Below are 24,761 nucleotides of genomic sequence, written 5' to 3' on the forward strand. Positions count from 1 at the left end.
GATATAAATATATCTTTTGTTTATAATATTAATGACATGGATTTTTCGCGTATCTTGAACGGTTACACATTTTACGATAGTGCATATATCCAAGTCTCCTGATCTCCTGCCTGTATTTATTTCCTTGCGCCATTATACTATCATTCGCGATTCGTCCTCACATAAAGTAAAAGATGTTTGAAAAAAAAAAAACATGATGTTCACACGCTTAATAAACGTATAATCGTAGTAATGTAAGGTACATTGACGTGTCAGCAATACAGTGTTCTCAAAAAGAAAGAAAAAATATTTTATAGTGACAATGATAACATAAATTACAACTTTCGCAATGGTGACTTTCAAATTCGCGAGTTCTAAAGAATACAACAAATTCGAGAAAACGCCCGCTCCTGTAGGCGATATACATAAAATTTTAATCAAACAAAAGTATAGACTGACTTGCTTCACATACTCTTTCTCGTACAGTTTCTTATGTAGACGTCGCGGTTCTGCGATGACATAAGAAAGTAATGTACCTTGTAATATCCATTTGATACACCAGCTTCACTTTATATATCCATTCTATTTTGTATCATACAATTCTCTTACAATTCTTTTTTTTCTTTTTTTGCTCTAAATACGACGATTTGCTTGTAGGTAAATGGATATCGGAATTTTCCTTCGATTCACGCGCGTGTCACGATGGTGATTCCTTGGCGATTCCGGTTGCACTCTTACACGGCTAAATAAAATAAACGGTCGGGCTAATTTACTTAAAGAGTAAAAATATCAAATAAATGTTAGCGTTACAAACCGATTGAACTTAAATGTAGGAGTGTGTAGCGCAACGTGTGACTCGCGCATTGCGTTCTCGATCGTTGAAACTTAAAAGCGACGAACACGAAGAGATCGATTACAAAATAGAGAATAGCAGCGAGAGACACGATATTGTGTACATGTGTCTGTATCCGGAAATAGCATTGTTTCCGATAAGACACGCGCTCGCGCGCTTTTATCACGGGCGTGCGCATCTCGTTGCTGATTTTAGCATGTAACTTTTTATTTCTTCCGCGCTCGCGGGGGATTGGCGACGTATGGCGATGCTTTTTAATGCACCACTGATATAAAATTTACTTATATCTAGTAAACGTCCTCCTTTCTCTCTTTCTTTCTCGCTCTCCGGCTATGTTATGTTCAGTTAGTATAGTTTTTCCATAGCAATATCATTTTTCTCGTTACTATTATATAAAGTATTTATATCGACTTGTGTATATTAAACTATATTTACAATCTTCCTCTTTTTTTTTTTATTATAACGTACTGAAGATAAGTTTCTTTTCCCTAAAACGAGGTCGCTCGCAAGCCACTCGGTTCGTAGCGTTCGCGAAAACGGTTCAGTTAATTATGCAGCTTTGCACTTTTCTTTCTGATCAAAATATATCACAATCCAAATTGCAAAGATATAAACACCAAAAGAAAGAACTGTCGCTCCGACAATTTTTTTTTTTTTTTCCAAGAAATAAAATGTTCTCAAAAGAACTCACATAAGATAAAAATTGCGACATTGGATTTGCTCACTGACAATGTACGTAATTTCACGTAGACCTTAAACGAAGTTCGGATAATTCTCGACCTGAATAATGTAAGAATAAAAAAGAAAATGAGGCGCCGATCTTCAATCCGTTTCTAGGAGAGATGGAACGAATGTTGACCCTCTTGCGCGGCTATCCGTAACTTTTCCCGCATTATTTCCAAAGTGGTATAATCAGGCAGTTTTAGGTAGTTAACGCAAGTCATTACTGATGGTAGAAAATCGTCTGTTTTCATAGATGGATCAAAGGTTTTACGCACTATTGTTAACGGAGGCGTTAAACTTTTGAAACCTGAAAAATTTAAGCACGCGTTTTATTGCTGATCTCTCTCTAGCTTATGATAATACAAATGAAGAATGAGAATGGTCAAGTATTTACCTCCAACGGGCAAACGCGGTGAACCGGTGACAAACTGAATGAATTGTCGCTGTTCCTCGCTGTTATACTTGGACATAACTTCGAATAGAAAACGAATGGCCCGTGAGTCCGGTGTATAACCATGATCGGTCCTACAACACTCGGCAAGAGTTTTCACGTCCCATTGCCCACCGGTTTGTGCGTGGCCGCAAAATACCGCCTCCAGTTCTTCTGGGAAAAATAGTCTTAGTTGCGACGGAGGGAATACAGACTCGAAACCTTCCCGAAAAGCTTCCATTTGCCTGAACACTCCTTCATATAAGAACCAGTGTACCACTAACTGAAATTTTACAAAAATTGCGTAATCATTGTGATTTCTCAAACGACATCGATGAAGGAGAACGTCAAAGAGAGTGAGGGAGTGAAAGAAAGGAGATACATTTACCTTAATATATTGATCCAGATTGTAAATAGTAACGGATATTTCGCTACCGCCCTTCCTCAATTCGATATTCTCGTAGCCCGGTAATTCGAACACAAGACCCAATTCAGAAATGGGACATGTATCTAAATCGAGAGCCTCAATTAATTGTGCTTTCTCGTGCGGTCGTAACGTCTGATCCTTTTCCATAGCTTCTTTCTTCCTCACGACATCTTGGAGCTTGCTAAGAGTGCGATATACGTCGGGACATACGTATGCCAAGTCTGCTAATGTGAGAGTATGTTCCTCTCCCAATAACCAACGATAGAAAGTTAAACTAAATGGCAAGTCCAACTAAAAGAGAAACAATTCAATATGTTAAGAGTGCAACGAAGAGATTTGAAGATTTTACAAATGATACGTCAATTTTTACCATTCTGGAGTCGTATATTGCTTTTGCCATGAATTTCCCAAGGAATTTGAACTTGGTCTTCAATTTTGCTAGATGCGATACTTTAGTATTCCATGGGATTGGCGTGGGAAAGAGCCCGTGAGAGGAATTAACATATCCGTTTTCAGTAGGATTCGAACTGCCATGCCACAAGTCTAAATCAGCGCGTTGCAGTTCCTTAGAGACTAGAGCGTAAAATTCCAGAGTTGGACCGAGACCAGTACCGACCTGTAATACAAATACTATATTAGAGACTTGCAATAAGATTGAGAGTCTGAGAAAGACGTGTACACAAAAACTAACCTCGTTGACATATTGCACTTCGAGTAAGGCCTTATTAGAGGCTAAGTCTTGAATCACGAGCTCTGCTTGCTTAAGAATGTCCGTTCTCGAGATAGTTCTCTTCCTTCGTTCTAAGCGTGGCGTAACGCGCTCCTGACTATCCGATCCCGAGAGTTCCGGCGCGGAATCCAAGAGACGTTGTAGTGCTCTATCTCGATCAAACGACGTTGCATACAACAAAAGTTGCCTCGTCTCAAATGGAAAGAGAAAAGGACTGAAAAATGAATTTAATTATTGTAAATAAATTCTCGAATTATACAAAAATTTACACAAATTAAAGCAACGATTGAGCTATTCACTCTACTGACCAGACAGACGCTATCTGTTGTAACCAAGATGGCAAGTTTCCAGTCATGATCACCAATGGATCCTGCAGTTGCCTGCTAGCTTTTGCGGCGATCTTATTATTGATGAAGTCCTGAGGTGATAGCAAACTCATGCTTTTCAGATGAGGGAACAGTATACCCCAATGGCGATTAAGAGCGTGCAAGAGTCGCAAAAGACACAACCCGTCGAGAGAGGCGTCCATGATAGTTACCGAGGATGGTAACGTGGGAGATAGATATGGCGCGAGGGGACAATGTTGAAGAGGAACCGTGCCTTCTAGCCAGAGACTATCTTCTTTTCTCTTTGAACTAATCTTTGTACTTTTTCCCTTGCCCTTTCTGCTATTACCCTGTGAACTCGACCCTAATTTTGGAGAGGTTGCGACATCTTCTTCTGGTACAGGTCTGCATTTAGAAAAAATAATATATTTCTTTTCGGATCAACATAAAAGTTGACGTTTTTGTAAATTTCTTTAAAAAAATCGACACTAGTTTTGTAACTTTTAACGACAGTGTCGGTATTGTTAATTGTCGGCGTAACGTTTTTACAATATAAGTTACAAGAAAGCTTTAAAATTTCTGAAATGGATATTTGAATGTTTTGAAAATACCTATAGTATATCGTATGGGTTTGCACCCATACTGCATCGTGTCCAAGTGGCGGTTCACTATCGGCCTCTGCCTCTGAGTGATCCACTCCGGAGCATCCAAATTGCCTGACAGCTTGATAAACCGTCATATTAAAAGGTAGAACCACGTCACCAATTAAAAACTGAAGTTTATGTTTCGGTGGTCCTTGACTTATCACAACTGCCGCCTGGAAAGAAAAGCGACAAATGTATTCGCTTGCACCGATTTTATCGTTTTTCTCTAATCTAAAGATAAATGTTTTATTGGAAAGATATATACCAGAGTATCATCAATGTCATCCTCGCTATTGTCGTCATCACTGACCATCGAGTCAGCGTCCCGTATTCTGCCATATCCACGTACCATCAAATAACGCTCAATCGCCTGTACTAATGCGAGCGGATCTATTTTTACAGTACCGCCCTTCCACTGCTTCAGATTATTACAGTCCGGATGCCGTTGAAGATTACACTGCACAATTCGACGAAACATTTGCATTTATATTTCGGCGTTTGCTCAGAGTTTTCTTCTCTCGTGGTAATTAAATTTTATTGTATATATTTTAGGCCCGGATGTTTCACCCAATTGGCTTCATCCACATCATCATAGATGAAGCCTACTGGATAAAATATTAGGTTAAGCCTAATCATAAGTTAATGAAAATCAGATAATGAAAACGAGGTCAGTGCTCAATTACCTTAAGTTGATGCGTATTGAAGAACTTCAGAGCACTCGTGCCACCACGACCAGCGCCAGAACCTGCAGGTAAATCGTGAACTTTCACTGGAAATTGTTCTAGCTGTGCAACACAACTGTTCAATTTCGTTACTAAAGCACCAAACGCTCCAGGATTAAGATCCACGATATCGTTATTCTGTTGCATCTGGATAAATTGTATTACAAGGATTATTTACATGTTCATTTGAAGTGGAAAAGGGTAGAGAGATCGATTTTACTTACGGTAGATTCCGCAAACAATTTCCAAAACATACGAAGACGATCGTAACGATTACCCGGTGCATCCGTGGTAGTGAGGTAGTTCAACAGAGCCTTGATAAGGCCGCTATAATTCATTTCAAACGGCGATATATCACTCTCGAGAACTATGTCCCGTAATTCCGTTAATGCTGATAACATTTCGTCCAATTCCTACAAACATAAATAAGAATTTTAAAAATCTGCAAATATTGGGTGGATCCATATATTCGTTCGGTTTTTGAAGGTTAAAATGAAACAGGCGTTTTTGTTGATGGCAAGAGGTCATCAACAAAAACGGAGAAGATATCATTGATTAAAATTCATCCTTTGTATGAAAAACACCTGTTTGATTTTAGCCTTCAAAAACCGAACAAATATATGAATCCACCCAATAGCTGTAATATGTATAGTGATATTGAATGTTAATTATTATTTTATATTTAATAAGAACTAACACTTTCTCTGTCTATAGTTTGTTCTTTTGTAAATATACTAATAATTTTTAATAAATACAAAACTTTGTGGCTAAACTTTTTTATCACCGTATTTATACATAAAGCTGTTTAAAGATAAATACGTAGTACAAATCTGTTGATAAAATATCCAATATTCATCAATCTTTATTTTTTTATTTATAATAAATTGTTTATGTTTACTGCACTTACATTTGATTGCAATCGATGTATTGCAGCAGTCAGTCGACCAAGAACTGTTAGGGCGGGATGCGAGCAAGGTGCATCGTCCTGATATCTTGCCAAAAATTGGGCTGCTTGTTCGCGCACCCATGCTTTTGCCTTATCTCGATTTCCACCAGTTAAGCTCGGATTACTCGGTGGTTTCGACAGATTCGTGGACGAGCTCGAGTCTCTCTTATCGTTGCTAGTACTGGATGAGGACGATTTCCGACCCCATTTGGCCGGATTGAGATTTCCCAAAAATCGATTGTTCTTTGGGGTAAAACCAGTGAACAGAGACTCTGGCTGTTGCGTTTGTTGTGGTGTGGTGGTGCCTCCCAATCTCGAGAAACGACCCTTCTTATTCTGTCGTTTTTTCTTCAGTACATCACCGATCCTTCTAATAAATAGAAAGACATGATTCATAAGTGTGATGCCACAAATGGTTATTTAAAAAATTGTAAATATATTAGTAAAGCTATCTCATACTAACAAGTGAGCACTTTGCGGTGCGCTTGTTTCCTCTACACTGTTGTTTAATTCCGTTCTGTGTGGTTCCAGTGAAGCACTAATATTTGGTTTATACTGGCACGACGACGCGATTGTGCCAAACAATATGTTGCCATTCGAAGATGGAGAGACAACCGGAGACGTGGCACTACTAGAAGACAACATTGTGGTGGAAGAAAGTGGTGTATTAGACGGACCTGGCTGTGGGCTTGGTAATGATGTACCTAAATACAACGTAAAATGATATATGATAACAAATAGTACAATAAAACGCATTGAGCAATAACAAAAAAAAAGCAGTAGGCATAATAAGAATAGAATTTTACCAGAAGGGCACTTAGGTGGTGAAACACCGAGAGGTACTTCGGGATCTGCTAATTGACGAACTTGATGCAGTACGCCCTCGCGATGAAAATGAACCCCAAATACTTGTGGTAATCTCTTCATCAGGATACTCGCCATTTGAAGAGCTCCGATAACTATACGTAAATCTTGCGACGCTAACATACCAGCTATATGTGACGAAACCACTTGATTCTTTAGAACATCCTGTGTGTAAAAAGAAACAATCATACGTAAAGTATATATCATAAACATGCAAACATACTGTTGCTTGATATATACATATATCTTACCTTAAGTAAATCAGTTGAAGCATAATATACCATTCGAAGAAGAGCTCGAAGGCATTTGCATTTTACAGCGGGTCCAGCTGAGCTGCTATAAACCTCATATAATACAGAGAATAAAGTTCGAATAAAAGACACTAACCATTCGTTCGTTTCGATTACCGGAGGCACAACATCCATACTGAAATCAGTAACATAACAATTACGTTAACGACAAAACTGTTTATAATCTTAGAAGATCACAAATGTAATTTATACCTAGATGAGCAAGTTGGACTCTTTCCCTCAGTGGGATTGGCGTTTACTCTCCGAAATATACTTCTTGTCATTCCTATATCCTCATTAATTTGTTTCATCACAGTCAGATCTATAGTGTACGTTCGTCCTAAAGAGGTAAGGCATATCTCATCTTCGCCATTTTGAAACGCCATCTAAAATATGTATTTAATTATTAGTTTTTTGTTTTCACTCAATAATTAAAGCACTTAAAGTGAAATGAAAAGTACTACGATGAAATTACCTCGATAATTCTAGAATCTATAGTACTGAACGGATGGGAACATTGTCTTTCGTCACGCCATTCCCACTGGACAGTCTCCTGTTGATTGCTGGTCCTTTCGAGTAAACTATTTACACTGAATATCCCATCTGTTGGTAACGGAGGCATAAGCTCCTCGATTAAACATGTAATTTCAAACCACTCCTGTGGTGTACGCGGCACCAACTCCACGTCTTCCGTTTTGACTTCCAAAGATCCGGTTAAAAGATAACTTAACGTGAAAGCTATATTTTGTTGCAGCAGCAATTGCGCCAAGTCGGGACAGCGATTTGATATCACAGAGAGCATTCGTAATACAGTTATGAAATTGTTAGTGCTGTTAACCGGCGGCGTAATCATGAGCTATAATACATGGAATAATGTATAAACAGCAGGGACGGATAAAAATTATTTAAACAATAAGTGTTTCACTGATAAAATCGCACGTACCAGCTGTTGTAAATTCTGTAAAAGTTCAGCATTAATAATTTTATGTAGCATTACAGGATCATGTTGGAAACTGTCAACTAATCGACTGAATGCTTGACACACACACTCAACGCTCTTCTTATCTTGATTCGTTAATCTGCTGGTTAATAATGGCAGACTATCCACTACCAAATGAAAATCGTCAGGATTAAGGTTTTGGCAGCAATTTGCAGTAATTGTTAACGCTGCACGTTGTGCTGTGATATTGAAGAAATCAACAAATTTCAAGCAGGCTGATACCCCACCCTGAAAATAACAAGATTTTGTAATTAAAATTCACTTTAACTGTAAATAATAAAAGTCATCACTTGTATTTCTAAAAATCATCACGTAAAATAATAGGAAAAATGTTCTATCTAGTGTGAATATTTTAAATATCCTTATTAGTAAAGATAGTCTAGATACAGTATAGATAAATCGAGTATGGCGTGTGATAGAGCTTTCGAACGAGAGAGGGAGAGAGAGAGGGGGGGGGGGGGGGGGGGAGAGAGAGAGAGAGAGAGAAGAACTGTGTTTCGTCTCTCTTACACGAAAGGCCACCAGCAAATGCTTGATATATAGTATATGCTTGGCCTATATGCTATACATGGTTTCCATTTGGTGATACAAATCGACATAACTTTATCGTTTTGCTTTGTTACTCATGGAATGCCAAGAAAGATAGAACGACTAGTATCACTAAATAGAGAAAGAAAGCTGCTCTATATCTATGAAGAACTAAAATAAAAATTTTAGGTCAAAATTATTTTATTTGAAATATATGATAGTATTTATATCTAATTTTACACTTTGGAAATATAAAAATCATTATATTTTAAACAATGATTTTAGAAATAAAGAGTATCAAAAAATTCATTAAAAATATCAAAATGTAATAAAATCAGATATAAAGTTGTCAAAAGTCATGATATTCTGACATGAAATACAAAACTTCAAATAACAATATATGATGACAATATTTAATGATACAAAACTATTGAAGTTGAATGAATTATTGTAAAAAAGATACATTAAGAAAAAAATGCAATCACATTGTATGCAATTGCATTTTTTTCTTAATGTTAGGAATATGTGTACATACCGCATGTAAAATAGTTTTGCTGTGCCTACGTGACAACATGGCTAATGCAGTCAAACACTGTTCAGCTACATCCATGCACTCAATCGATTCGAGTTTTTGTAGGAATACAGGCACCGCATCCACTACTACAGTAGATGACCGTGGCAACGCCTCCATCATATATGTAAGGGCACGACACGCATGGGTCATTATCGCAAAATTATGTTCAATCCCCAATAAATTAATTAAAGCTGCAACCACTTGTTTGACGGGAAAACCGGTTAGAGTATCCTCGTTGCCCATTACAAGAATCTCTCCCATGTTCATAACGGCCTGCAATTGTTCTCCCTCGTCTTCAACAGCTTGTAAGCCAGCTAAAAGTTGTTGCGCCTTAGCAGCTGCAAATTATTAGTTTAAAGATCAGTATACCAAATAAATGATATTTCAACATGCTATTTATAGAAATGAAGTGTGTCGTACAATTAAAGATTATTTATAGATTGTCACAGAGGTCGACAAAATACATATTTGAAACAATTTAAAACATGTTTAATCGATGTTTTAAACATTTTTTTATATTGTCTAAAGCATTAAAAATATATTTTAAAAAAACATTATGTTGTATTCTTTAAAAAAAAAAATTAGTCTTTGCCAACCATGGTTGTCACACAAACATGAATGTAATAAGCATTTCTATAAAGTTGTTACTATCAGTTTAGAAAAAGTGAAATAACTTGAATCATATCGCTATCTCTATTTCTAAAGTAATGAACTAAAGAGATATGATTCAGTTTTAACAGCACAGATGTTAAGTTCAAGAAATGCGTAGTCTATATTTATTATAACTATGATCAATTCACAAACAATACATGAATTGTGAACAGTCTCAATTAAGTTACAATATATAGACAAAAAAGTTTATTTCCATACCAGAACTTGCGCCCATGCTTCTGTTAAGTAAGTGTTGCATTCGTGGTCCTAGTGCACCGAACACATGAGGCGGTAAACCTCTAGCTTCCAATAAAGCTTGCAGTCGTCCAACTTCTCCATCGTCACTCTCGCTATCACCCGTCGTTCCTGACATTCCAGATGGTCCTCCACCAGCTTCGCGTGCAAGTAGGAAATCGAAATTTTGAATGACGCGATCTAACATTGTACAACAAAATTGACCAAGCTTATTAAATATCTATTAAGCGTAGACATCAATGGCATTTAACCTGTGGCGGATGTCGCAGTTGATGCCGACTCCTCCTCACCTGTGGTTGAGACTAACTGACTGCTCGGAATAGAGGATGACACCGATGTAGCGCTGATAGAATCATTGCCTGACATTACACTACCTAATCCACCGGAGCCGCTCTCCACCACCGGCTTCCTCACGCGCGATGAGGAGCGATGTCTGTAACAGTGCCAGTCAGAGATATCATTAGAATTTTTTAACTGATTATATAAGTAGTCTTGTCAAGTTCGCAATTGAGTTAGAGAAGTATCTCTGACTGGCTACCTCGAACTCGAACAGGAACCCGTTGTAGTGTCTTTTTTGTGATGTTTCCCCGAAGTCTTGTTGCTAGATGGCAATTCCTTCGACTGTTCACCGGTAGCTTTCGCGCGAGAGCGTAGCAGGTGCTTGTGTGTAGAATGAGGGTGTGTAGGGTTGGCAGAAACGGTGGCAGACACAGGTGGATTGGCAGTGGCCGTTGAAGCGATGCCACTCGTGCCTGCCCCGTCATGTGCCAACGCCCCCCCACCACTCTCCACAGAGTTACTTGCTGCGTTACCCACTCTGATGCTGGACTTAACACCCAGGACTTGACTACTCGTGCTGCTACTCGTTGCGCTACAGGTCGCACTGCCGTGAGATTTCGAATCTAAAATATCCAAATGTCATAATCATTGAGATACATAGGGTAAAGACTAGGATAAGACTTGTCGTGTGTAACTGTCTAACTGCGCGCAATGCGCGTATTCTTATTTTTATGGATGTCAATGTGTTGTGTGAGTATATATGTATATATATATATATATGCAACATTTCTTATTTACACTTCATACACGTAAAATATCTTCAAAACAAGGAAGAAAACAATACAACTCTTATTCCGTGTGAACAAAAAAGTCAAACATTTTCGCAAGTTTGATCATTATATAGGTGATGTATGATTTCTATCATGATGTGTTTTGTACAATTTTATATACAATTTTGCCTGTCGATTGTGAAAACAGATATCTATTAAATCCAAAATCAAGCAATCTTAGTTTCTTCATATAAAGCCAAGCAGACAAAACACAATAGTTTTGTTCTTTTGTTTTTTTTTTAATTGTTTAGTTTATGAATATCTTCCTAGTTAAAATTATATAGTTTTAGCAACATTTAATGTTGCATGCTTTCTCTCCGAGATTATAGGTCGCGATATTAAAACATATTAAGTGTTGTCTAAATACCAACAGTTATAACAGATAAAATGTAAATGTTATTCACAAAGATTATGCACCTATTTTAAATAAATTTTATTCTGACAATTTCGTAACTTACTAGTAGCTCTCACCGAACAACAGAAGAAAATCTTGAGCAATTTCTATTTGTTATCTAAAGAAAAAGCATTTAATTTAATACAGCCATCGGTAATACAAAACACTAATTATGTTTAATGATGTTGTATTCAAGTTTCGACATGGTATTGTTCGATTTCCTCGTGTTTAAGAAAAGATAATACGTGTCATCCCTATTTCCATAAATCTGAAGATTCTTGTTATAGCTATCGGATACACAGGTACACATTGTATTAAAGCGGATTTGAAAAAAAAAAGAAACTAAATTATCTTTCGAGACAATACGTTAATCTTATCAGAAATTATATCTGGGTACCAGATAACTTTTTCACTAACGTGAAAAGTAAAAAATTTCTCATTAGCTCAATGATAAACAATTTTACTCTTTTCATGTTTCTACCTCACGAAGTAAGAGAGAAGGAGACCGAACTTAATAGAACGCAAGCTGAAAAAGTGGTCCTGATTCGTGACCCCTAATTGGGAGGGAGTCCGCTGAAAGGAATGGATTCTTATGGTTGAGCGCCATTTGCAATTAACCTTACCCGAACAGTCCGGCCTGGCTTGCATTCACGAAGTAAGAGCATGCTTGTATTATACGGAGAGGTTAAGACTAAAAGTTCCAAAAAATTAAAAGAGGTAAAGATTTATAAGAATTAATAGTGAATTCGATCACTTGCACTACGCTAGATTAATACGTACTAAAAGCTACTGTGCACGAAATTAGCAGAATTAAAGCATATAAATATTATAAATTAAACGATTAAATATTCAATAATATAATATAATAATGTAATATTCATTTTAATATTAAATATTCAATATTTTAACTTTTTTAATTTTTTGGAACTCTTAATCTCTCCCATGATCTCTTACTTCGTGACCTCTCCGTCTAATGCAAGCAACGGATCAGGCCGGACTGTTCGGGAAAGATTAGTTGCAAATGGCGCCCAACCATAAGAATTCATTCCTTTCAGCGGACTCCCTCCCAATTAGGGGTCACGGACTAGGACCATTTACGTTTCACTGAGTTCGATCTCCTTCTCTCTTACTTCGTGTTCTACCTTAAGGCTCCTGAATACCGGCGACGGCCATGTTGGAATTGTGACGTCATAGGCGAGAAAAACATTAATTTTTCTTGCGTCCCATTTTTTAATAAAGACAATTTGGATAAATTTAAAAGATCGCTCAAAAACACTTGTGAAAATTGGCGGAAACTATCCTTTCCTCCTCTGATAGTCAGTAAATGGTCGTAAAAGGTACATAAAGATACGTAAAGTGAGCCTATACTCGGACAGAATCACACAGTTTAACAGCTGATGAAACGAGTGAAATAGTTTAATAGCTGATGAAACGAGTGAAATATACGCTTTTACGTATAAAATTTCACGATAACTGCAGTTTCCGCCAATTTTTAGGACTTTTACGAGTACGAGGAAAGTTACATTTTCATAAATAAGCAAATATTGACGAAACAGCATGCAAGAAAAATTTTGTCGTCAAAACTGGTCAAAAAATCACTTTTCCATGCCTATTAGTTCAGCCTTTTACCATGGCGAGGCGCTATATACACACACAAGCATGAACCCATGTCCTGTGTGCTCCCCTTCTGCCCGAAAATGAGCACACGAACATGAGCTTGCATTTGTGCGTATAAATACCAGTTTTGCTAGGCCACCGACTAATTCAGTGTCGCTACCATCAACACGGAGTTCTTGGCCGAATACTCAGGAGCCTTAAGTTACATGATCGTTATTGTGGACTTAATCGGTCGATGTTAAACTACATCGCAAGTTTACAAGCTAAGAACCATCAGAATTATTAAATATATCTAAAATAGGAGCATTTTATACGCTTTATATAAACTCTAAATTCGCGCGCATAACAGCCAATTTCTTAGCAAATATAAAACAAAATTAACGATTACAAATGATAATATCCGATAACAAAGATATTACTACATAATAAAAGTCGTCTTTCACATAAAATGAAAGCTTTTTTTAAAACCCAGAACGAATTAATTACAAGTTTCTAATATTAAATTAATATCAACTTATATTTTTTTGAGAAAATGCTATAGAATATGTCAGTTTGAAGAATACTAATATCGACATAAAAAATGAAATTTCTGAAGCAATTGTACTTGAATGTATTACAATGTATTAACTACATTCAATCATTTCTATTAAGTATTGAAAGAATGAAAGCAATATCAACTTAGACTCAATGAGATATATACAAAAAAAATTGTTTATCTACGGGATTTCCGACATCAATTTTAATGCATTATCTCGAGAATAATAAGATGTAAGCAATAAGAAATTTATAAAAAAAATAAGGAATAATAAACACTCAATATTTTAAGATATTTATTATAATCATAATTACAATTTTGAATAAATAAAATATCAGATTTTTATTTACATTTTTTTTTAATTTGGAAAAGATGATAAATTTTAATTATGAAATTATAAAAAAAAATCAACAAAAACTATATTCCATTCTACAGTAATATATTTTGTCAGTTTATCCTATATAATAAAAAAGAATTATTATATTAAAATTAAATTCGTAATATAATTATGAATTTAAATAAATTACGCGAATATTATTAAATAAATTATTAAACATAATTTATATATAATTTCAATTGTATAAAAAAGTATTACTCTATAAATTAAAATCAAGATAATATAAAAGCTGAAACAATGATTTCGATATCAATATTCTATAATGTTTTACTCAATTACAGATCATTTCATTTATATATAATTGTATGATGTATGATATGTTAGATAACTTTACGAAAATGTTTGCAAACAGTTTATAAACTTTCAGCACGATATTTGTACAATATTATTTTAAATATAAAAAATAACTTTTTCTTTCATATTATAATATTGTATATAAACTTGAAAATCTAATTTTTATATATCCAATTATATATAAATTATTAATATAATCTTAGTATGTACATAACAAAAAAGATTTACATTGAACGTTATATTATAATAAGTCACGATAATTCGTTTTTAACTACCGTATTCGTAATACTTATCAAATTTAATAAAACATGAGTATTATAAAAGTTGAATAAAATTATATTTCCCCTAATTATTTATATAATTAATACCATGCATGAATGAATTTTATACAGAAGTTTACCTGATATTTTAAGTACAGTAAATGATGATACTTGCATATGGATGTATAGAGAATAAGTTCAGAATAGAGAGTTCAATGACTCGGATGTTCGTTTAAGCTACTCGCGAATTTATAAGAGAAAATAAGGGGAAGGAAGAAAATATGGTACGAAGAGAGTGTGTACTCCTTAAGCTTACCTTCTTGATGGTAGGTTTGTGTTGATATTGGAAAAAGTGCTTTGACAGCAGACACAAATCCTTCCAGACATTCGCTCATCCTCTGGCCTAATGATACAGTCTGATCTATGACTCTTATCTTGATAATGCTTGTGTTTTCTAAATTTTATTATATTCCTATCTCTCGAAACATTTTCACACTTTCTTTGCCTCTTATTGACCAAATCATTCCCTTTCATTTACACAAATATTACACACAAGACTGTTATATTCACAACTGACCTAATAATATTAGATCAAAAACTCGTAATAAAACACACGAGTTCTCTGTCATATATTTCGTATACTGTTTTATATTTCCAAAAATTAAAATTTTTCAAGTCTTTGCTAACAAGTTAGCAAACGTTACACAAATAGAGACATAACAAGTAGAGATAAATTGTGTATATATGCAAATATAGAGATGTATTTCATAAAGAGCTTTTTGTTTGGTTTTATGTAAGCTAACATGTTTTACCTAGCTATACAATTTGCTCTTTCTTCTTTCTGTATACATTGTTTAAAAAATCAAATTTACACTAAGGAATCAAATTGGCTACTATTCTGTTTTTTTTATTTATTTATAAAACAATCAAAACTACAGAAGAGGATTTTTTTAAACTTAATATAATAATTAACATTGCTTATTAAACATAATAACTATATTCATAATTAAACATTTTGAAAAGGCTTTTTTTTAGCTAACATTTTTACGTTTGATATGAATTATATTTGTAAAACATTTATTATATAAATTTATTCAAATCTCAAAACTCTATGATATATGTCATAAATTAAACAATTTTAAGAAACTTTTTTATCACCGTTAACACATTAAAAAAAAATATAATATAATTAATGAAATATATATAACATAAATTGTTAATATAAGTACTTGTTAAAGTTTCGATTTAGATTTTGATGTCAGTTTTAAGAGTCATTATAGATGTAATGTAAACAATCTCAAAACAAAATTGTATCTTCACGCAAATCACACATCACAATCCTACAATCGACAATAATAACGACTAGAAAAAGTGTGCACTAACCTCCTCTTCCTCTCGATGTGGATGGATGACTAGTGATCGACGTAGCACTCGATGAAGCTACCAAACTGCTGTAGGTACTTGTCTTCCGGCTACCGTATCCACTGGGCAGTGACAGATCGTAACTGCTAGTTCCCTGTATCAATGCTTGAGGATTCTGTGGTGTACGGGAACGAGTTCGCGATGCCACACAATCGGTAGGTGTTAAACTTGACTCTGGCAGACTCCTCGCTGCACTACGCACCCTTGTACTACTACTACTGCTGTAGCTGACTTGGTGAATCTTATGATGAGACCTCCAGTCGGTTTCTGTTGCAATATTTCAACGGTCATATAATTCATATAAAACAATTTATTAATAAAGATAAGAATTTGAAAGAACTCGAGTATTAAAGTGGAATAAAAAAAACAAGCCTATGATGTGTTATCATATAATAACGAGCAAAAATTAACTAAAACTGCAGAGATGATACAACATTGGAATTACATTCGAAAGGAAAAAGGAATTATAGGATGCTTTTTATTCGGTGATACAAGTCATTCTGTCTTTGTTCTCATTAAACGTTAAGACAGACTTTATGTCACCAAATGGAAAGCACCCATAGTAAAGCATTTTACTTTGAGTCATAACATATCCCATTTCTTTCGATGCTGTAATTACCTGAATAAGATTCTAAGCCAGCTCCATGACTTCTTCGTTCACCTCTGATTCTGCCCTCTCCTTTGGAAGAATCAATCGAATGCGTGTGCGGTGTATTGCTGTCAACGTGAGATGTCTGCGGGTCACTGTTGGTCTGTCTACGCCTCTTCTCTTCCACGCTATCTGGGATTGCACCAGTACTTTGTCGTTTTCTGTAGCTACTCGAGCCACTACTAGAGCTTTTCCCCCTTGACTTAGAGGTGTCTGCTGAAGCACTGGCCTTCTCTACAGACCCCCCTGATGACAACTGATCTTGTTGATCTGCCATAGATTAATCGACTCATGCCACTATTCTGTCTGTAAAAGAAAAACCACAGCAACTATTAATTATATAAACATATCTAAATATGGTGACTGTCTCATCTGTATTTACACGCATTTGTAATTGCAGTGTTTAGGAGGACATAAGACATTTTCCAGCAAGAGACTGATGACACATGTTTTCTTTCCATTTGATGACTACAAGGTCCTATCTTTATTACTAATGGAAATGCAAAGAAAGATAAAATGACGTCACCAAATAAAAAAAACAATAAATCTTTACATTTTTGTTATCTAGCACTATTTATCAATGTTAAATAAGATGAACTAATGCAAATCGACAAAAACATTATTTTATCTCTTTCAGCATTCCATAAGTAATAAAGACAATGATATTTGTGTTGACTTGTGTCACTAATGCCCGTTTCTACAAATGTAGTTTAATTTTAATCATGGTCTAACTCTTCATCTTTTTTTAGTTCTAAGAATTAATAAAGAATAGATTGAACCGAATTACAGTAAATTTACATTGGTAAAAACGGGCAAATGGAAAAAGCCCATAAATTAGTTTTGCATAAAAACACATAAGAATACGTATAAAAAGTCCAAATATAAATATATTTAAGAATAACCTTGGATGAAAAAGAACCTTTCAAAGGACTTTGATAGATTTTATGTTACTCATACAATCTGTCGCTTGCATATTTCGTATTCAGTATCTTCGCTTTGTCTTTTCAATACCTAAAATGTGTCCATCTTGTTTCAAGTATAAATGTTTTGGCGATTTCAACTACATACACGTGCAAAATTAATGGACGTGCAAAATTAATGGACGTGCAAAAAAATGGCTCCTTTAAATAAAACGTGACACAGACAATAAGTATATCAATTCTGTTCCTTAGAAACACTCATACATCGCACAATGAAAAATTAACGGATCAAATGACTTCTATAAATACGATAAATATCAATCCTGTTCCTTAGGAAAAAAGAAAAAAAAAGAACAGTTTGTATTTTTCAAGATGACTAAGCGCCAGGTCGAACTACTTGCAAGTTACCACGTAACACTCTTATTCGCGTGTAAGTACGACGCGTAACAACGAAAGCGACACACAATGGTGGAGAGCTGGGCGCACTCGCTAGAGAAAGACACAATAAAAAAAAAAAAAAAATCGGATGTACGAATCAGATCGGATCGTGCGTCGCGGACGCGAGACTTCTTGTCACGGCCTGCCCCCCTTTGTTGGAAAAAAACATTAACACAGACGCTGTTGCGCTCGTTTGCTTTCGATTACCACTCGCGTCCGAAAAGCACAGACGGCGCAGCACAGTAAGCAGACACGCGGAAACGAGACAGGCCAGGGGAGGAGACGACCGCCGTTTAAGATCGTGGAACCGTGGATTTTTAACGGAACGCACAAAAAAAGATTTAAATGCCCCGTCGCGTTCGAACGCGACCTCGCGGGATTCATCGCCGACCTCGGGGTGTTCGCTGCAACGCCACGAACTGAATAGCGACAACGATATCGACAGCGCGATTTCCAAGAAGAGGGAAACAAAAGAGAGAGAGAGAGAAATTAAAGGATTGGTACTTCAGTTCGAACCATATGCGCTCGGATAACAAGAGCGTGACTAAATAAAACGGCCGCGGGGCGCGATACGCAATTAACGTTCCCCCCCCCCCCCCCCCCCGACCCCCCCCCCCCCACGCGGCAGCAGGGAAGATAGTAACGAACCGAGAATCATAACAAACACTACGACTCTGCTACTTCACTCGCTAAGCTGGCTGGTTGGCTGGTGCTGGTCTTCTGTCTGTCCGTCCGTTCGGTTCGTGGTATCACCAGCTCTAAACGCGAAATTGTGCCGTTGACATCACGGCAGGGGGGGGGGGACGGACGGCGGGAGCGGGGGGGAGAACGGACGGACGGCCCTTCTCCCTTTACTCGACGGCGGCGAGCCTGAGTCGAATTTCCTCAGTCGCGACAAAGACGCGAGTCGCGAGGACACAGAGCGGCCGCGACGCTTTGTTGCAAGAGGGGCTCTCCTCTCTCTCTCTCTCTCTCCTTCTCTCTCTCTCTCTCCGAGAAACTCGTATTTGTAACGTAACAAAGAGACTCTCGTGTGGAACACGAGCCACCATTTGCTCTCTCACGATCGAGCCAATGGAGGACGGGTTTCCACTCTCTTCCTCTCGTCCTACTCCGACCGAGCACGCGCTCGCTCGCGGCCTCACTCGCTCCGCCGTGCGTGACCTCAGGTTGAAATCCTCCCAAAAAAGAGAGAAGCCCTCGCTCTCTCTCTCCTCCTTCGTCTCCGCAGCGCCCTTTTATCCGCGGCTCTCTTCTTTTCCCAGTTTCTCTCCTTCCCCTCCCCCCCCCTCCCCCCCTACGTTTTATGTACCTATACGTCCGTCGCCTCTTCCTCCCACCCGCTTCTCGCCGTTCACCCCACGCACTGATGCCCCTCTCTCTCTCTCTCTCTCGTCAAGGAACCTCCGTTCGAAAACAGTGCACTTGCGAATCGAGTGTTTTTGCCGTTTTACCTGAATGCGGGAGAAACGCGCCCAGGGCATCGCGGCGACGATGACGAGAGACACGGACGAGGCTCCGAGATACTCTTGGCTCAGATTCTCTTCTCTCACTCGCGGCCTGGTGGTACGTGATTAGACGCGACGAGACGAGACGAGACGGAACGAGACGTGACGAGAGATGCTACCTCCGTTTTATCGTTTCACACGCGCACGCACTCACGCACAGACGTAGCGCAGAGGAACGCCATACGAGACTGGAGACACGACACCACACTGATGACGGGCTCGGAAAAGTGAGAACAGCCGAGCCTGCTGCCTCGTGAGGAGTGAGAGAGCGTTCGTGGCCGTCCGAGACACGGCGCACAGAGGAACCGTGTCCCGTGTAACGCACGCACACCACGCGCGCACATACACGGACGTGCGTGCGTACGCGCACACACACCACACACACACCCGCCTGGATGATCGTCGCGCAACGAGGGGAAACGTTTCACGCCGAACGCGATCGAGACGAGACGCGCACTGCAAGAGACTCTCGGCGGAATGTCGATGGTCGAGCCACACGGGTTGGTTAGGACTGGGTGGCCGCAGAACGCTCCGCCCCCGTCGCCAATGTCACACACGCCAGGCCGAGCCAGCCAGCACGCAGGCAAGGCGAGATAACGAGGCAACGGCAGGCAGAGACACGCACCCGCGCACACACGATCAGCGGGACCAGCCAGCGGAAGCCCGTACACGCTGCGTTCGGAAACCTGTCGCCAGTCTACGCAAAGGGAGAAGCACCCCACCTCGCCCCCTCCCCTCCCCTCCCCCCGCCACGCGGCGCCCTGTCGTGCGCGCACCAATCACCGTTGATTATCGGCGCCAGGGCCGTCCTCGGGCTAACGCTGAGGGGCGCATCATTGGGGGCGCTTGCGAAAATTTATCGCACTTTTTTTTTTCCCCTTACAGGAGTGTGCGTTCAAGAATTCAGGGTATTCAGCATTTGATCTCTGCTGTTTACGGAATGTTACACAAGGATAACACGACGCCCGGCTGAAGTTTCCGAATGCAGCCCTGATCTCCTGTAACTCCTCGGTCGGGACATCGATTAAAAATATTAAAAGTAACATAACAATGTTATAATTTTGCGCTCAGTAATGTAATGATAATATTGTGCGTTGTATCACATTAAGAAAAGAAATTTGAGTGCCTTCAACAAAACTTTAGTTGAAATCTTTTTTAACGACACAATCATGTATTTTGTATACTTAACGGCGAACTCAATTGCTTTTGCTAGATTTTTTAACCTGTAGATAACAAAGATGTTGGTTTATACTGACTAAATAGTTTAATTGGTGTAAATAATAAGTTTGTTTGATACAGTTTAAGCTATACTGAGAAAAAGTCGAATTCACAAGCGAATGTCACATGTGACATTTTCTTCGATATTTATTGTTTATGTTTATATTATATATATAAATGAATTTAATTATGATGAAGTGTACTTTTCTATAAAGTATATCTATATATATATTACAATTGTGAAAAAAAAGGATGATTTATTTGCTGAGAATAAAATTTTTGCCGTATATTTATAAATAAGAATTTATTTTAGTGAAATAGACATCGTATATCTCTCATGAATTAAATCTTTCTATATAAAAGATTCCCCAATTTAGTGTTGACAAATATTTCATTTTACAAACTAAAATTTTATTACAAAAGAAAAATGATTATAATGTAACGAACAAAAATAATTTAATTAATTATACCAATTAAATAAAAAATAATTTAATTAAATATATATTTAGCTAACAATAAACAAATATTTGTTATTTACAAAACTGAAAAGTATGTTGAGCAAAAGCAATTAAATTTATTATTACAAACAAAATATTTGCTGTTAAAAAGTGCTAATTTTGTTGAAAGCAAAATTTTTTCTAATATATCTGTATATTATTAAATGCAAAATTATAACACTGATATTATGTTATTTTTAATTTGTGTTGACTGATTTTAGCAACAGTTATCAGTATTGTCACGTTATATTATTGCGCATTATGTATGCTAAAAAAACTGCGCAATAAGAATGTAACGATACCAACTGTCGTTAAAAGTTATAGAATCGAGGTACTCTGAGAAAGAGATGTAATGAATTTTTATGCAAGTAGAACATAGAACCTGTTCTTTTCCCTTACCCTATGACTGAATTTCTTGTACGGCCCATCTTTTATCTTCTTCTCTCCAATGTGAAAAGGAAAAGAAGAAAAGTGAACTATGCAAGAAATTCAAATTGAGATATAGAAAAATAACAGGTATAGAGCGAATAGGGAGTTTTTGCAATACCGTTTATCTCTAATACGGTGAACGCTAAAGTCACGTTATTCTTTTCTGAATTAGTTGTGAAGAAAAAGATAACATGACTTTAGTGTTCACCGTATTAGGGATAAACGATATTGCAAAAATTCCCTAATGTGTCACGAGATGATAAAATAAATGGAAACAAGCTTTTTATGCAAGTTTTCGTTTCCGAGAAAAATGACTAAAACTAAAAAAGTAACATTACATAATTAGTAATCTTTTCAATTTGTATCATGTGTCAGTATTTTAATACAGAATTAATAGAAAACATAAAACAATTCAAAATCATTTACATTACTGAACAAAATATGCGCTAATATTAAGACCACTATTTATCAATAAAATATATAAAATATTTAAGAAACTCGATATATACATATCATTAATTTCAAAATCACGTTTCACGAAAACGTAGAGTGTCGCGTGCTATTTCTTTTATTCTACTGATTCCATGTACTGTTAAAATTTTCGATTAAATTCCACTCCCTTTTCGATTGCGACACCAGGTCGGGGACACCCCAGCCAATATGACTATCGAACGCGAATGACATTATATCGTGAGCGAGGAACTAATTTATTACGACGTGTATATATAGCGCGAGGAAAAAAAATCGCATGATTTCTCGCTTCTGACGTCACTGGCCAATATGGCCGCGTCGAGGGACCAGAAAATTTTAAAATAAACCGAATAAACGATTAAAAGTTACTTCTTCCCCGCGAGACGGGGAGCGCACGGGAAGGGAACATCAGCCCCTTGTCGCGCGCGTGCGCGCAACAATCACCCCTCGACCCGGGGGTCCGGGGATCCTGCCTGGCCGCTCCTGCGCCGCGACCGCGTGGCGCGCGAACCGCCATCTTACCTGACCGTTTTTTAAATTTACATTTTTCCTACGGCCTAGCGCGAGAACCTGTCCGTTGTGGTCGCCCTGCACGTTCACGTAAATCCCGCTTTACCGAGGTAACTCGAAGTTACGTGTCGCGCGGACTGTTCGCGTGATCGATTGATCGAATTCTCTCCGTTGAAAAGTATAAAGAGGAAAAAAGAAAAGACACGTGCGTAATACACGCGCGAGACGCTGACGGTACCTTTCGCGCGCGCGTGCCATTTATGTAACCCGGGCGCTCTCGTGTATTTATTCTGACGTGCGCGTTATCGCCGGAAATTGATGACGTTCGCACGAAACGATTTTGTCATCGTTTCACCTTTACGGCGAAATAGAGCCGATCGAAGGAGAAGCGCGCGTATCATATCCATCTAAGCCTCATCTCTGTTTGTCCGACACGCGAGTCTCGAGATAATGCGAATTCCTACAAGTCGCCCTGGGGAAACATCGACTTTTCGGCAAAATCGCTTCGCGTTCGTTATACTCGAGCGATAAAAGTATCTTATCTGTCGTTCCGTCGACGACCGGTTTTATGAGTACTGCCCCGCTAAAGGCGAAACGCTTTTGCGCAAACATACGCACGCTCACGCGTTTCAAGGTCCGATCTCGGATCGTAAATGTATATATATATATATGTACGTTCAAACCGACCGAGGTATTACGTCGTTCGGTAATGCCGTTTAAATATTAAACGTGAGACGCAATCGCGGACGGTTCTCGTCGTTGCCAGTTCCGTTTCACTGCGTCGCATTGCGTCGTTGTTGAAATACGACGACATTGCGGGAGCGGAGGCGGAATAAAGGAACAGCTCTCTTTTCATCGTGTTGTAACAGATTGCGCGAGATTTCCGTTCCCGATCGCGGTAGGCAGTTACGATTGGCTGGGAGAAACGTATCTAGCTGCGGCCAATTGGTCGCATCGATAAACGACTGCAAACGGCTACCCATGGCAATGTCAAAACAGCCTGCTTTCCTGCCTGTCTCTGCGTGGTCGTATTCGATCAGCTGTCTGTCGTCCGTCGATCGGTCGATCCGACGATGCAACCGACGATAACGACGGCGATAAAAATGACATCCTCGTCGCCACGAGTGGCGTAAAGCATTTCTTACTCACCGCAAAAAGGGAGCTCCTCCCTGGAAGTCGGACTCCAGTTACGCAACGCGATGCGCGATGGGACACGTGAAAATACGGAGTGAGCTGTCAAGTCGATCCGTGCGGCGCGCGTCGTCTGCTACGAGGATATCTCCGACCGCAGCGCAAGCAGCTCGTCGAGATGTTCGATGTTGTGGCCGCGCATTGACCGTTCCGGCTATTTCGCACGTGATTGGTGGACGCGTCGAGTTTCCGGTCGCGCCGACCAATAGATACGTCGGACGTGATCTTAGCCGATAACGCAGGGGGTGCACTTGCCTTTAGGTCTGTTCCTCACGTTTTTCACTGGAAGAACGAGTGCAACCACCGGTATACCCTGAGTACAAATTGAATACAAAAATTCACATTTTATATTTTAACTTAACCTGTTTAATTAATTTGCACTTAATTGCAACGGTCACCGTAAGATTCTATATACAATGGAGGAAATATTCGGGGAACAGGAACGAATATTAAATATTAAAGAAATATAAAAATATATAGAGATTAAAAATAACGCACGATCTAATATTACCGAATACTTTTAAGCATGTTTTTATTATTCAATTTGCAAAACTCTTCTGATTTGCTTTGCTACAAAAACAATTGTTTTTGAAATTCTTTAATACGATTAGCTTATACATATTTTTCCAGTAAAGAACTAAGAGCAAGAACCAATCATATCGAAGAATTTTACACACTTGCAATCGAACACATGTATATATGACGTTCAATCAAAAGTATTGATGGATGCTGTGTCAACAAAACGCGGTAGGTTATGTCGCTTTGTTTCTTATTTATAATATTGCAATTTTGTTGACAGGAATTTGTGATCGCAAGATCAATTTCAGGAAAAGACTTTTGAGTGACTCGTAGAGGTTTTATATGTCATTATTCATTTCTGTAACACGTAATTTGGTATATTCTACTATTTTTTATTTTTATCCTACATCCAAAGACTGGCTGCTTTCTTTTTTGGAGACA

General features: G+C 38.0%; 1 protein-coding gene across 4 annotated transcripts; it reads right to left on the reverse strand.

The window, feature by feature from the left end:
- Positions 1-199: 199 nt before the first annotated feature.
- ctrip (E3 ubiquitin-protein ligase ctrip) lies at positions 200-23,823 on the reverse strand. 4 transcript variants are annotated; one of them, XM_018543769.1, is made up of 25 exons: positions 23,760-23,823; positions 16,590-16,925; positions 15,932-16,237; positions 14,865-14,951; positions 10,481-10,844; positions 10,194-10,375; positions 9,907-10,080; positions 8,998-9,374; positions 7,878-8,162; positions 7,410-7,790; positions 7,148-7,320; positions 6,896-7,070; positions 6,587-6,809; positions 6,244-6,484; positions 5,742-6,150; positions 5,059-5,247; positions 4,796-4,981; positions 4,378-4,569; positions 4,080-4,285; positions 3,451-3,873; positions 3,104-3,356; positions 2,783-3,028; positions 2,374-2,703; positions 1,950-2,268; positions 200-1,862 (listed from the first exon to the last, which is right to left on the reverse strand). In XM_018543769.1, exons 2-25 carry the CDS (start codon positions 16,894-16,896, stop codon positions 1,666-1,668), a joined length of 6,225 nt encoding a protein of 2,074 aa, XP_018399271.1. In that variant the 5' UTR covers positions 16,897-16,925; positions 23,760-23,823; the 3' UTR covers positions 200-1,665. The 4 variants fall into 4 exon arrangements, with proteins under 4 accessions (XP_018399271.1, XP_018399273.1, XP_018399272.1 ...); XM_018543770.1 differs by having other exon boundaries at positions 1,666-1,862; positions 5,742-6,147; XM_018543768.1 differs by lacking the exon at positions 23,760-23,823 and adding an exon at positions 17,522-17,549 and having other exon boundaries at positions 1,666-1,862.
- Positions 23,824-24,761: the final 938 nt, after the last annotated feature.

This window comes from Cyphomyrmex costatus, unplaced genomic scaffold (genome assembly GCF_001594065.2).
Source record: "Cyphomyrmex costatus isolate MS0001 unplaced genomic scaffold, Ccosl1.0 scaffold398, whole genome shotgun sequence".
NCBI lineage: Eukaryota > Metazoa > Arthropoda > Insecta > Hymenoptera > Formicidae > Cyphomyrmex > Cyphomyrmex costatus.

Excerpts from the sequence above, each read along its gene's own strand:
- ctrip (XM_018543769.1), bottom strand. The coding sequence starts at position 16,896 with ATGGCAGATCAACAAGATCAGTTGTCATCAGGGGGGTCTGTAGAGAAG. Across the intron at positions 3,357-3,450 it reads CAACAGATAGCGTCTGTCTG|TCCTTTTCTCTTTCCATTTG; the intron begins GTCAGTAGAGTG and ends TTCATTTTTCAG. Across the intron at positions 2,704-2,782 it reads CAATATACGACTCCAGAATG|TTGGACTTGCCATTTAGTTT; the intron begins GTAAAAATTGAC and ends TTTCTCTTTTAG.